At 42.1% G+C, this 14,066-nt stretch overlaps 2 protein-coding genes across 3 annotated transcripts in view; one reads left to right on the top strand and one right to left on the bottom strand.

Annotated features, from left to right (window-relative positions):
- The window catches only part of AASS (aminoadipate-semialdehyde synthase), a 29,462-nt gene extending 16,077 nt beyond the window's left edge, over positions 1-13,385 (bottom strand). Inside the window, exons 1-14 of one of the 2 annotated variants that reach the window (XM_069850718.1) lie at positions 13,367-13,385; positions 11,394-11,614; positions 10,081-10,257; positions 9,338-9,422; positions 8,541-8,608; positions 8,281-8,427; positions 7,401-7,479; positions 7,174-7,301; positions 6,858-7,006; positions 5,561-5,683; positions 5,297-5,408; positions 4,669-4,728; positions 4,508-4,575; positions 1,433-1,554 (exon numbers count right to left, since the gene is read on the bottom strand). In XM_069850718.1, the coding sequence (XP_069706819.1) occupies positions 1,433-1,554; positions 4,508-4,575; positions 4,669-4,728; positions 5,297-5,408; positions 5,561-5,683; positions 6,858-7,006; positions 7,174-7,301; positions 7,401-7,479; positions 8,281-8,427; positions 8,541-8,608; positions 9,338-9,422; positions 10,081-10,257; positions 11,394-11,606 (1,531 nt within the window). In that variant the 5' untranslated portion in view covers positions 11,607-11,614; positions 13,367-13,385. Of the gene's footprint in view, positions 1-1,432; positions 1,555-4,507; positions 4,576-4,668; positions 4,729-5,296; positions 5,409-5,560; positions 5,684-6,857; positions 7,007-7,173; positions 7,302-7,400; positions 7,480-8,280; positions 8,428-8,540; positions 8,609-9,337; positions 9,423-10,080; positions 10,258-11,393; positions 11,824-13,366 lie in introns of those variants that run through there. The other variant, XM_069850710.1, reaches the window with a different exon arrangement.
- Positions 12,995-13,837, top strand: LOC138716887 (proline-rich proteoglycan 2-like). Its single transcript, XM_069850061.1, has one exon. The coding sequence runs from the start codon at positions 12,995-12,997 to the stop codon at positions 13,835-13,837; it is 843 nt and encodes a 280-aa protein (XP_069706162.1).
- Positions 13,838-14,066: the final 229 nt, after the last annotated feature.

Here is a 14,066-nt window from a genome sequence, read left to right as displayed (position 1 = left end):
CTCACCATGATGCCAGCACAAGGACGGCAATGCCAGGAGAAAGGAATAGGCAATGAAGGCAGCAGGCAGGGCACAGGCTCACAGAGAATTAAAAGCAACTGTGCCTCTAACTTAGAGCCTCATTTTTTTATGGTCTTTCCAAAGTCAATAGGAAATAAACACTACCAGAAGGTGATTCTCAGTACCTTTTTAATCAACTTGCGCTAAGAGAAAGAGGTAGGTAAAATCATCTACAAATTCACAGGAAAAAAAATTGATTATATGAAGGTATCCTACTTAATATTTTTGTAATTTGGATTTAAAGGGGCATAGCCTAACAATAGGGAACCAATCGTGGCACTGTGATGCGCATTTTATGCTTTCTTCACCTACCTGTCCACCACCAAATATTAGATAAGTAACATCTTTGTGATTCTTTCTCTCTGAGCTTTTGTGCATGTGTATGCTGTAGAAACTGCATGTTTTTAAGCCACACAGATAAGAGGCACCTGCGATGTTTGCACAGTGCTTTGCAAAACAGATCTTCTATTTCACCTGGTTTCCCTTACTGCTACTGTCTTGCAGAGATCAGACGCGGCCTCGGCACTGATGAGGGGCTGGACACAGCACATTGCTGTAATCCTTCCCTGTTGATAACAACAGAGATGCAGCTGCCTTAGAGCGCCCCTCTTCTTCCTAGTAAATCTTTTCCCAGGGGTTAAAAGTACTGTGGTCATAACTGCAAAGGGTAGCAAAAGCAGACAAGTACAAAAGTAGCATGAATGGAAAAAAACAAATGAAAACAACAACAAAAATAAACACAAAGGTAAGTTTTAAAGGAAATCACTTCCCAGTAGAGTATCTTTCAGGCAATACAGCCTGGGTTTTAAATCTGAAATCACACAAACAGGGTAAAGTCATCATTGAGGGTACAGAAGAGTGTTTTAGACGTCAAGCCTGAAATATGCTACAGATAAAACCAAGAGGGAGGAATAAACAAGCAGGCCTGCGGGGCTGAAGAGAAAGTCAGGGTCTGAAGGTTTGCCACCACAGTACTGGTTATAACTACAGCAAAGGCTTCGCTCATACAGATGACTACAAAATCAGTTTCATCTTCTTGTGTGAGGCTGAAAACAAGCACCAAAAAAGCAACTGACTAGCAACAAAAACCTGCCCAAAGCAGGTTAGAATTAAAAATACTTCTAATGTCCTTACAGGTTACACAGGCAAAAAGTAAACTTTTAATGTGGTTAAGTAATTTTCAAATCAATTATATAAGCATAAAATGCCCAAAAAAAGCTACAAAATCCTTCTCTACTGTGCATAATAACAAAAATGCTCTTTATCTGTTCTGAGAACCAGATCAATTTCTTACTTATATAAGAGGTTCTGCCACACTAGCAGGTTTAAATAAGACAATTTTTCAACAAAAAACAAGCGAAGTCTTACATACCAACTGTGATGTCAACGTTGGGATCTCTACTGAGATATTCAAGTACAGGGCCAGAGACATAGCCAGATCCAAGCAATAAAACCCTCTTTTTATTTCCCATGTTCAGTGATTGAGTGCGTTCCCTAGGAAGTATTACAGGCAAAATTAAAAACCACATAAAAGAAGCTGCTAAAACTAACAGAATAAGCATGTTTCGGTAAGTCTACCAACCAAGAGCGCTTTTCAGACTGAGAGTAAAGTTCCCTTCTATGTAACCCTGACTGGGCAATCACTGTCTAGTATTGCTTCCATTCTTCTCCTGCATAACTTCTGGTTTCTTCCCTCTAATAGAAAGGTGATCAAAACCATCAACACCTCCACTGCTTCTCCAGTTGCTACTGGCTGTTCAACAAATTTTTCCTAAGTTGTCATCATATTTTCCCCAATGGCCAAATTACTGTAACCTGATCACTTGAGGACCACCAAGCTGTCTATGTCATGCTTGGCTGTCAGAAAGGGATTCCAGGCTCTACTTTGCTTCTTTTACATCATGCATAACTGTTAAAAGCACAAAACCATGCTGGGGAAAGAGCATTTTAGGTAAGTTATATTAGGTTCATATTAGTCCATCATAGGAACATGATAGCCAATACAGACAAGCAAAAGTTAACACCCAATTAAGATACCCTTTTTGCAGTCAAGAACTCAGATTTGAAAACCATCACAAACAACTGTTTACTACTCTCCTAAATAAATTTAAGGAGCTCTCCTGCTGACTTTCAATGTAAAATATATTCACATCAGATTTTGCATTTCTTTTTTGCCAACCAGGATAACATTGTTTGGCAGGTGTTTAAATATGCTCTCTTAAATGTGTAAATCATAGTAAGAAAACACATTTTTTTTTGTTTGCTACAGAGATATTGGTGAAGAAAAGGAAGTGGTCCATTTCCCTAGTGTTTAACCCAACTGATGGAGATGGAGTTTGGCTTTTCTTATCCCATATGCTGAAAATGAATTTCAATAAATTGATAGGGCTTTTGAAGTTTCAGACTTATGGAAAACTTGTAAGTGTAGAAGTTCCTCACTTTCCCCTTTATCTACTGAGAGTTTCCACAGGTACATACTACACTTTGGATTATGCCACAGAGAAAACCCTCATCTCTAGCTGACAAGCTCATGAGCACTTTGCTTGAAGTTACTGTCCTTAGAACAAGACTAACCATGTGTCTATTAAATAAAGTTTGGTTCACAGCTTTTTGGGGCTCTGCACAGCATCCGTAAGTCAAACTTTCAGTTGTGTTTTTTTAGTTCAAAAATGCCCAAAATAATGAAGATGGTGTTGCAGCCTGTCAGAGGAATGCCTAAATGGCTGACAAGGTTGTATTGGATGACCTAAAGCATGGCATGAAGTACTCAAGGACACTTAGGGGAACAAGGCATCAAAGGCTAGAGTTGAAAGAACTCTAGTTTTCTTAGTGAAGAGAGTTAAATCAAAATACATCTATATCACCCATCTGAAGCACATTCCAGCCTCCTAGCTGTATCTGAGTACTTGAGGGTTGGACCAGATGACCTTTAAAGGTCCCTTCCAAGCCAAACAATTATATGATTCTATCATTTTATTTGTGAAGCTTGAATTATTCTACAAAATTCCTGATGTTCTAGCCTCCCTTCCTCTACTTTCAAGCTGAACATCTGAAATGTTCACAGACTTTCAAAGCATATAAGCAATAAGTCTAAATAGAGCCCTAAGAAACTAAACTAGATATAGCATACTACTTTGTTAGAGTAATACACAAGCCACATAATTCCTACAGGCTCTAAAAAAAAGTCTATCTCTAGCTAAACCATCACACTTTGAAGCAGTAAAATCCCCGGAGATAATGCAAATAAAAGCAAAGTTTGCGAAGTAAAGGAGAGTACTGTTAGCGGGTCTTGCTTTTGTAACAGCTAAGTGAGCAAAAACAGTGAACAACTGAACATCACATGCTACACAGGTCTGCTGAAATACCAAAAATCTACCCACAAAAAACTCCTTCGGGAATGAAGTCTCCAGATTCTCAGGATAGTTTGCATGAGACCATGCAAGCAATTATGGAGAAAAACAAAAACAACTCCGGGTCATCATGCTGAGTGAGCAAGAAGAAAATTTGTTAATTTGGTCTACCAAACAGCACACAACAAAACGCACTGTGATCTGAAGTCTTTGAGAGGTCAACAGCATGTTATCTTGGGTGGAAAACGCACACAGTCATAAGCAGAACTCCCAAAGTTCCCAAAGGAAATTTGGTAAGTTTGGCACGCAAAAGTCAACATACCATGCTTTCAGTGCAGAGTGCACACAATGCTTGTAGTCAGGACAATTGGAACTTTCATGACACATATAGTGCAGTTCGTATTGAACATAAACATGAAGTTAGAGTTACCCACTTATTGTCAAAATAACATTTTTCATAGGTAAACTATAGGTGTTAGTTAATAATAGGGAGCGAAGGGAAGGGATATTCAGGTTTTAATCCACTCAATGCTACTTAATCCACTCAATGCTACTTCTTTCACCTTACCACTGATGAGTAACTACTGAGACAGGGTATGGGTGAAGTGGTTGCTAAAGCTGTAGCTACAAGGATACAATTAAAAGTCCAAGTCTCACAGAGGCTCCTGATACATCCAGTCACAGAACAATTCTATAGAGCACAGCACCTTAGCCATACTAGAGGAAATTAGATTCAAGTTATACGAGAGAGACTCTTCCTTTCAGTCATTCCTTCCATTCTAAAATGGCAAGGAGTAACAGAATAATACTGGCACATGGCTGTTTTCTGTATCTGGTAAAACAGTTTTCACAGCATAAGAGAAAGTGACCACTTTCTCAACTTCAATATAAGTTACTAATAATACAGGTTAATAATTCAGGCAATGTGCATGAAAAAGGAAAGAAATCATCAAGCTTGGAAATATTTAGACATAGTGCAATATAGCATTATTAGACCAAAACCCAAAAGCAAGTAAAGGCAAAAGGGGAAATAGAATGCAGACAAGTTGGTTTTTTTAAATCCTGAAACAAAAAAACTTTAACAATTTATACATTACCTGCTCTCTCTCAATTTCTGGATATATTCATACTTGGCTGTCAGTGAGCCATTGGATGCAATCACTGCCTAGAAATACATGAAAAAAATTTTGAGTGTTATTTGCACCTGCACATTTTAAAGCAGATGAAGACAAGCAGAGTCCCAAACTGAACAACTTACATCTCGAACAACTGATGAGTAATTCTGGCTTTCAAGAGGTTCTGAGCCTTCTGATAAAAGCTATGGAGAGAAGTTGTTTCAAATCAGGTCACTTTACTTCCCAATTTCTTTTTTTAAAGTAAAGCATAAAGATTTTAAGTAACATTTAAATGCATGTAATAATACCAATATCTTGTAGATTGGAAATTCCCCCAGCCCTGATCTGTATCATTTGACGTTTATGCAAATACACGAATGCAAACAGCAGTCTGATTGTGAGCGATTGTTGAGTGTCCAAAGAAAATCAGATTTAGACATCTACTGCAGCGTCCGTGAGCAATACAACTACCTGCCTAAGCACGTCCGTGAGCAATACAACTACCTGCCTAAGCACATTTCCTGCCTAAAGAGAGTGTTTTTAACAAATCCCTAAGTCAGCCAGGTCACTAATGTCTCATTCACATGCTGATTTTTTAAAGTATTGCCTCAAGACTTAAAAAGCTTTCTTGTTTTTTTTTTTTTGAAGTACAAAGTCAGTTATGTTCTACAGCAGATTCCTTTTGAATGTATACAGGAGACCAGAAAAGCAACAAACAAGCAAACCAAACTCCAAGCCTTTTACCATCTTCTTAGACATGAAAGACCTTACCATCTCTTCAATGTATGGAAAAAGCATATCGCCAAAATACTCTGTTGCTTCTATAGGAAGTTGTGCTGGCAGATTGTCAATGGAACACATCAGAATCCCAGAGCCTTCAACACTGAAAGAGAGAACATAGCTCTTCTAAATTACTTCTGTTTGGTACCTGAAATATATTACTTTTCAGAAGTATTTTAATGCATGATTTTTCAATATCATGTTTCACTGTGCAAGTTACAGAGGAAAGCAGTAAAAATTAAAAGGCTGCCCCACCTGTCATGAATAATATGCTGGTCAGCATCATACATACAAAATGGACTGTCAATTGTAGTACATTCCGTCATAAATTCTATAGATCCTCCAGTGTCTGCTGAAATGTCACATATTGCCAGAAGTCTAAGGCGATTAAATAAAAGAGAAAGGAACAGAGCATTACCCAAATTAGTAAAGAATATAGGCATAAGAGATCACAGGTGAATAGGAAATGAAAGAAACATGAAAAGATCTATCCAACTTGTAGTTTCATTCATCTTAATTCTGAGGTCAAACAACACAAATGATGAAATTCAGAAACACAATGGAAATGGCCTTACTGAAGTAAAAAGGCTTCCACTCGCATCCACAGGATCCATATTTCATGTGTAACTTCTCAAACATGAGGAAAATCCACTTATCGTCCTTTTTTCTCTGTATTCTATATACTTCCAACACCTCCCATTCACTGTCCATCAGCCAGTTTGCCCGAGTTGCCACTAGGCAATTCAGCGCTAGAATAATTTTATTGTAGTAAAGGGAAAGAGAAAGAGGTGGCTGCCTCCTTTCTGTTCACAGACAGCTGGCACCTGTAGAGCATTCATTAACCTAACTCACAACCTCTGGTTCCACTCAAGGTTAACACTTGATTTCTTTATTTGTCAAGTGAGTGAAACAAAGGTGTGGAGAGTAGGCAGAAAAGAGACAAAGACCTCCTTCCTCACCAGGATACACTGCCGTAGACTCTCCAAATCCAGGCCAGTCTCCCAGAGAACTATTACACAGGGATATTAGAGAAAGGGTGGCTCCTATCCATACTGAAAGGAGACTAACCCTGGATTGGCACCCACTTTTCATCCTTAAAGCTATTTAGGATTGTGATTCCCACTACCTGCTGCAGAAAACAGAGATGTCAAGGAACAGTTATTGAACTTCAACAAGACAAATGATAGGGTAGGAAGAGCCTAACCAACAAACTCTGCTCAGCCACAGAAACTTCTAGCAATAATGGTGCAGTAGGTACGTTTCCCACACGTCACACTGTTTGTATTGGATTCTACACAAAGATCAAAGGTAGAACTGCCTTTGCAGAAAGGCAGCCAATACCTGTCTGTCATGCGGATTGTGGTATTTTCAGAAACTCCACACTGTGAAAACAAGACTGCAAAGCAACAAAGACAAAAGCAGAATCAATGAGGCACTGTACAACATGCAAGAGGAACAGAATCATTTGGTAGACACTGTGGTGCAACTGCCAAACATTACAACTTAAATCATGGGGCTGCAGAATTGTTACAAGTAGGCTGAGGTGTCTTACTTGTGTGGTAACTCAGGACAGCCCTCTGTTGCACCAGCAGCAGATCTAACTGGCACCAGAAGCTTCTGAGCATCCTGTCGACTTAACAAGCGAGGAGTATGTTGTTCCCAGTATATGCCATTAATTAAGCAAGTTGTGTAGGGTGCAATCTGCAAAGAAAGTTACAGATGCCTGATGTTTTCTTCTAGTACTTTAAGTAGAAAGCACCTGGTCTGGTGTTTTAAATGAATGCTCTCGATCAATACCTACGCAAAGTTGTAGCAACTACCAACACTAAGCAGGAAACCTTTCATAAAAGAACAGAAGAGATGCTCACATCAGTGTTAAAGCGAGAAGTGTAAAGTTCTGGATGTTTATCATAGTCTACTGGATCATATACTCCATCACTTTTCCTTACAAGATGATGGTGACGACTTAACACTGTCCCATAGACTTTTCTGAGGTCTGAGGTGAAAAAAAAAAAGAAAAAAGAAAAAAGAATAGCTGTTATATTCAGCCAAAAAGGATTTCCGTGTTTTCAATCGCTTTATTGTCACATCATACCTCCAGATCTGGAAACTTCCTTTAACTCATGTGGTTCCACAAACTCACATGGGAGGGCATTGAACATTTCTTGAGCACCCTGTAAACCATGAAGTAGAATTCAGAATGAGCAGAGTATGAAGGTAGTGTAACACAACTCATTTGCTGTGTGTAAACAAATATAAAACAGCACACACAACTTGACAATCTTGCCAGAGAAAACCTTCAGAGACGCACAACCTGTTTCACATGTACCCCTGCTTATCTGTAACAAAACTGCCCAAGCTCTTTGAACATGGAATTTAAATCATTGCCCATTACTGCAGTATCCCTGATGCACAATCCAATGACCAGTTTATATTTCTAACAGCAGAGCTAGGAGGCTCACATCTACATAAGCAGTGATTTTACTTCACAGATGGAGACTAGTTAATTGATCTTTATTGCCAAAAGCAGGCATAAGCCTTTTCCCTACATTGTAGAAAACTCTAAAGTCCAGAACTTGTAAGCCAAGTCAAAGTTGTACAAACAGATACAAAAACTCAGCAAGAATTAGAAAGAATAATTCTTTCCCCATGCTTTAACAGGGTGATTCAACATACCTTGTGAGCCCACAGACAACAAACGGGAGAGAGGGAGACAAAAATTATGCAGGTGGGGAAGAAGAGAGTAGTAGTAAAACTTAACCCATTTTTCATGGTAAGATGTTAAGTGTGGTCACCCTTGTCAGCCTTGTCATCTTAAAGGCGCTAGTTTAGGGTACATAAAAGTTCTTACTGGCAAAAAGAACCGTCAAGTCCAAGCAAGCAAAAATAACCCATCAACCCATTTAACCTGATATGTATCAAATGCTACAGTTCTATCAAAACACAGCATTTAATCTTGAAGACAGGATTCTTACCTTAGAAACATTACCAGTGCCTGTAAACACAAATGTTAAGGGCCCAATTGACTTTGGCATCAATCCCAGTGAAATTTCATACCCGGCATCCCGTACTGCCTGCACAGCCTGACTGCTGTTCCTGTAGTTGTGTGCCATCCCAATGTGCTGAAAGCAAAGGCAGAGAACCATTAGTATATTTTCCATATTGAAACACAGTTAATTACTAGATGCCCAAGTAACATTTTGCTAAAGAAAAATACATACACATACACTCTTACCATGAAGGGCGTGTGATGTCCCAGGGCTAAGAACCGCAATCCCAAACCATGTAGAATGTTGATCATCCCTATTGTTAAAATAAAAGGAAAAAAAACCCCTCAGACCATGAGTGTTAATTTTGAATATGCACAGTTAGAAACTGCAGAGACAGACTGAAGTCTAAAATCACCCTGGATATTTTTGCCCATGTTTTAATATGAATACTGTACTTCTAAAGAAAGTCTACCAAGGAAGGGGACACTCAGTAGCCCACCATGACCTTAAACCTGCTCTTGGCTCACATTATGCATTTCAGCACTATTTAATGCTCGGATATCCTTTTATGAGATGCATCCATGTCACCACATTCCAAAGAAGGAGATAATAGAGACCCACCTGAAGAAACAGAATTGAAGTTCAGTAGATAGGAATGAGAACCATGCCTCACAAAAATCGGTGTAAACGGATAACAGAGTGACAAACAGATGTTCAAACTCGCAGGACTGACAGCAGCCATTTCTTTCAAAAGCCTATTCAGTTGATCTCTTTACGTTTAGTTTGCCTCAGATTAGTTAAACAGACATACGGGACGTCAAAACAACATAAAAGAGTAGATTTGCCAGGGATCCACAGGACTATTCGACATGTAGCCTCATCAAAAGTTGGGAGAACAAAGCAGAATGGAAAAAAAGCTCTTCAAAGCAAGAGTTAAAAATGCAGTTAAAAACACATTGCAAGCCTCAACTTTCAGGACAACCAGCAGCAGTATTACACAAAGTTACTTGTTGCAAGCCTGCCTTTTCTTTATGCACTATACCTGCTACACCAGCCCACTTTCCAAAGGCCACAACACGCATTCCTTTATGATCAACCATTTTTTCATAGTCAAACAGTCGAATTTCCTGAAAACACATAGCAAACTGAGTATTAAAATTTTCAGTGAATGCAGTGAGTGGCATGTTGCTCTCCTAGGAATTACCTTCTCCTATGACTTTGTCATCCTTCACAACAGGGTTGGTGAGCACGCATAAGAAAGGCAAATAATTCATAACAAGATATAAATATAAAAATAAAAGCCTAAAAAGGCTGCATTGAATTCTTGTTTTAAAGAGTCTCAGCCCTGCTTGTGCGCTCTTGGCACAGAGCTCCGTGACGTGACACTCCAGCTGCTGCAGACCCATTTACGTCCTCTGCCAAAAGGCTGCTCATTTCCAAGTGACCTAGCTGCCTCCCTCTGTATGCACTCTAGCTTAATAACCTTCCAACAAGCCTTTGTCCTCACACAGCATGAACCTCTCTTGAGTATGCCATGCTCACAACTCATCTGCCCTACACACATAAACAGAGTAGTACTGCAAGCACAACATCCTCCAAGCAAGAAATACTCGGCTCCAGGCAAGGACACTGGAAACTTAGTTAGCTATCATAAGCTATCTACAAATAATGCATGATGAAAGTAACTATACTAGGTAGGCAGCAAGCTTTTGATCACACTTCAGCATGAAGTTCAGTTTCCATCCAATGCTAACAACCAATTTTCTTAGCTATGACACAATTTACCTGTCTTAGAATCTCATCCAAAAGGGGCATGTTTGCCTCTTGAGCTTTAATAGTGTGAGAGAAGAAGGCATAGTTCTTTTTAGGGATTAACTTGTCCTCTGGAGGTTTCTTCACACCTATTATCAGAGAAGCCTCAGAAATATCTTCTTGAATAATGCCACCTGCTTTGATGTAATCCTATGAAAGAGAAAAATCCAAGTAAATTTTTCTGTTTTGTTTCATATTGAGCGGTCAGCACAAAAGAAAATAGACTAGAGAACAAATAGATAATTCTACAAAGCAGAAACAAGTTACTGCATGTTATACATTCATAAACCTCTTTACCAAAGGGGATTTCAACTATCAAACTGAATTTCCTTGCTAATATACTAGCATATAAGGCAAAAACATAATTATGTGTCAGTAAAATCCTTCATTTAAAATTCACAGAGTACAAAAAGTATATTTTACTACATCAACAGTATCTTATAGTATTGACATAATGAAAAGTCCCTAATAAGGTGTTGAAACACTTGGAAATAAATTTAGAGAAATCTGACAAATTAATTAGAAGACTAATAACATGTGATTTGTATAAGACCCAAGTCCAAGCAGAAGAGCAAGTTCTAAGATAGTTTTTCCATAACAAAATTTATTTTTGTTCTCCCTTACCTCAAAAACATACTGAAACCCCAGTTTTCAATATTGTAGTTGTGTACCCAATCTGAACTGTGCTTTGGTGAAAACCAGTACTGTGCCTTAATTAAAAGGTGATATCTGCAAGCAATCACAAATTCCCTACCTATGTTTCAATTTTTATCTGTTGGCTCAGATACCTCAGAGCAGAGTATTACTGCTGTGACAAAAACTCTAAGACCTTTCACACAGCATTAAAGGAAAAAACAAAACCCTTTCTCGTCATTTTACATGAGGAATGGAACTGAAACAGAAATGGGATTCATCAGATTGGTCTTTTGTCTTTTTTTTTAAAAAAACAGTTATTTTTTAGTGTTGCCTCCACACAAGGAGAAGACAAAACCACCAGTTTTAAATGAATTCCCAGGTTTCTACTTCAAGAGCATCTAGAACTTCTTCAGCAACAGATGAAAGGGCAAGAAACCAACAACTCAAAAAACACATTGCTGTGCCAACATTACATTAAAAGGCTAAACAAATTAATCCTTTTCCTCTCCACTAGGACACAATGACTCCTCATTCAACAGCAAAATTAATAATGTGTTTTCTCATGTATATACTTTGCTTATTATTTTTCCTATACTATGCTTAATAACTGAACTATGGTTTTGCTTATCTAACTCAGAATGGGACCTTACCTTTTCATGGATGGCTCTCCGGTTTGATGGCTGCACCAAGACCTTGTAACCCATCTGTGTCAATTCCTTAACATGTTTTGGTGCTAGAGGTGCTCTTCTTTCCCATGCATTAACATCTTCTCTCCTGATTGCCAGCACAGACTTACGATGATGCCAACACTTAGCATGATGGAACGCACACCTACCATTTGTGTGACTAAAGGCTCGGAGCATGGTAAAGCCTGATGGCAGCAAAGACAAAGTAGTAAAATAATACACGTATATGTGTGCTTCAAACATTGTTTGTGCAAAAGTTCTGGTCTCCTTTAACATCTGCTGTAAAACACAAACCAGATACTTTCTACTCTAGTTACACCCTACTTCTGTGAGACATGAATTCCACATACTTTGTTGCATCTAAGTTTGGTAGGGTGTCCTTAGAGAAACAAATTATTTGTGCTGCTGTAAAGGAAGGCTCCTAATGTGTTCAGTGTAACAAGTTCTTAATTATTTGGCTTTAAAAGAATGATGAAAATTTAAAGATACTGATTAATGTCATTTGCTGGCATAAATGGGATAAAGACAAAGCACTTATTAAAGCTTGCATCAAGAACACGGAGGAGTAATAAACACACAGAAAGACAGAATGCAGGCTATACTGCAAGCAGTTCAATAAAAGAGAAAGCCCGATATGTAGGACCGCTGCTAAGTATTTTTACGTAACTAATTCTTACACAAGCCGAAAATGGAAAATAAAAACACGACCTTAACCGCAGTTTGGCAATCACCATATGTGTGGCCAGAAGCGACAGGTTTTCTCCCTAGTCAATACTTTACACAGTGTAAAAGCTTCATTACTACAGATTCCCACTGCAGAGGATTACCCCTCTACTTTCTCTCTCCTCCTCTTCACTCCCAGTGCAGCACATATGCCACTGCTTAGCTCTGCTGTGAATGGCAAGGGCTCTGCACAGGTTCAGCGCCAAACACCTAGGAGCCTCTCTTTTGAGACGGGGATCTCAAAAGACAGAGGCTCCAAAGATACGAACCTTGTTTCGAAGCAATTTTAACTGATAACTACACGAATCTCTGCGTCGGAATCACTCGAAAAATCCCGTTTGTCCTCACGCCTCAATCTTGTAAAATCTCTACACGCCTAAAGCCTTAGGAGGTCCTTGCTTAACTCAAGGCTTGCTAGAAAAACCGGTACATGAAGGATGAACAGAAGCACAGAGCGCTCTGCATTAGCTCCAAGCGCCGTCTTCCTACCACCACTACATCTGCCCTCCAGCAGAAGGTACCGCACAGGAGCCGGAGTTACTTTATGACCCCGCTCCTCACGCTAAGAGGATCCTCGGAAAGCGCGTCAGTACGTTGGAAAAGCAGAGAACGTCCTGTCACACAGCGTCGCTATTACTGCACCCTAAACCGCAGAGAGGCGTCCGCCCCAAGGCGCCGCGCTCGGGGGAGTCTCCCTCACACCGAGGGGTCCTGCGAGAAGGCAAACGCCGCTTCCCAGAGGGAAACTGCGAGGTGATGGGGCGGCCGGGCGGCGAGCAGAGGCCGCGAGGGCCCCGGCCGCGCTCAGGCTCGGCCGCGCGGACACAGCCACGGGCCGGAGGATGGAAAGCGAAAGCGGCCGCGGGACCGGGCACCGCCCGGCCTTCCCGGCAGCGCCGAGGCCGCGGGGCCGCTCCGCGCAGCCCCGGCATCCGCGCAGCCCGAAGCGGCCGAGGCAGGAAAACATCGGCCGCGCGTTCGGCCGCCGCAGACAAACCGAACGCCGCCCGGTCTCCTCGGACGTGCGCCCCGAGCCGCCGCTACCCGGGACCGCGCGGGACCGCGGCGCCCGCATCGCGCTTCTGCCTCGAACCACCGGTCCCGCGGGGCGCCCCCCGGCCTCCCCCCAACACCGCGCCCCGGAGGGGCCACACGGGGCCGAAGAGAGAAAGAAACCCCCCCCGGCCGGGAGCGGGGGCCGCGGCTGCACCTACCTCGGGCAGCGCGGGGCTCGGCCGCTCCCCCCCCGCCCCGCCCCGCGCGCCGGCCAATCGCGCGCCGCCCTCCGGGAACACCCGCGCCGCGCGCCAACCGCCGGCGGCCCCGCGCGTCACGCGCACTGCGCCCCGCCCCCCGCCGGCAGCCAGGCTCGCGCCGCGGGGAACGCGGGCAGCTGCGAGCCGAGCCGAGCCGAGCCGAGCCGAGCCGAGCCGAGCCGAGCCGAGCCGAGCCGAGCCGAGCCGAGCCGAGCCGAGCCGAGCGCCGCTACAGACCCGCCACAGCCCCCTCCTCCCCGTGACCGAGCCCGGGTCACACCTGACCCGCCACAGCCCCCTCCTCCCCATGGCCGAGCTCAGGCAACACCTGACTATCAGAGCCCCCTCCTCCCCATGGCTGCGCTCAAGTCACACCTGACCCATCTGTGCCACACCTACACATCTTTTAAATACCTCCGGGGATGGTGACTCAACCACTTCCCTGGGCAGCCTGTGCCAGTGCTTGACAAACCTTTTGGTGAAGTAGTATTTCCTAACATCTAGTTCGAACTTCCCATGTGCTCTGAAACCCATAACATGCTCTGTCTTGCGGTGGAGCTCCTAAGCTTGAGCTGGCCCCTCAGCCCTTGCGCTGCAATAAAATGCGTGGTATTTACAGAAACAGCAGGACCCGTCCTGGCAACTCAGCAGAGCGCTC

This window comes from Phaenicophaeus curvirostris, chromosome 1, assembly GCF_032191515.1.
Source record: "Phaenicophaeus curvirostris isolate KB17595 chromosome 1, BPBGC_Pcur_1.0, whole genome shotgun sequence".
Taxonomy (NCBI): domain Eukaryota; kingdom Metazoa; phylum Chordata; class Aves; order Cuculiformes; family Cuculidae; genus Phaenicophaeus; species Phaenicophaeus curvirostris.
The sequence above is the reverse complement of the archived record's forward strand: the minus strand, read 5'-3'. Positions and strand labels throughout refer to the sequence as shown.

Coding starts and splice junctions, on each gene's coding strand:
- LOC138716887 (XM_069850061.1), top strand. CDS start 12,995: ATGGAAAGCGAAAGCGGCCGCGGGACCGGGCACCGCCCGGCCTTCCCG.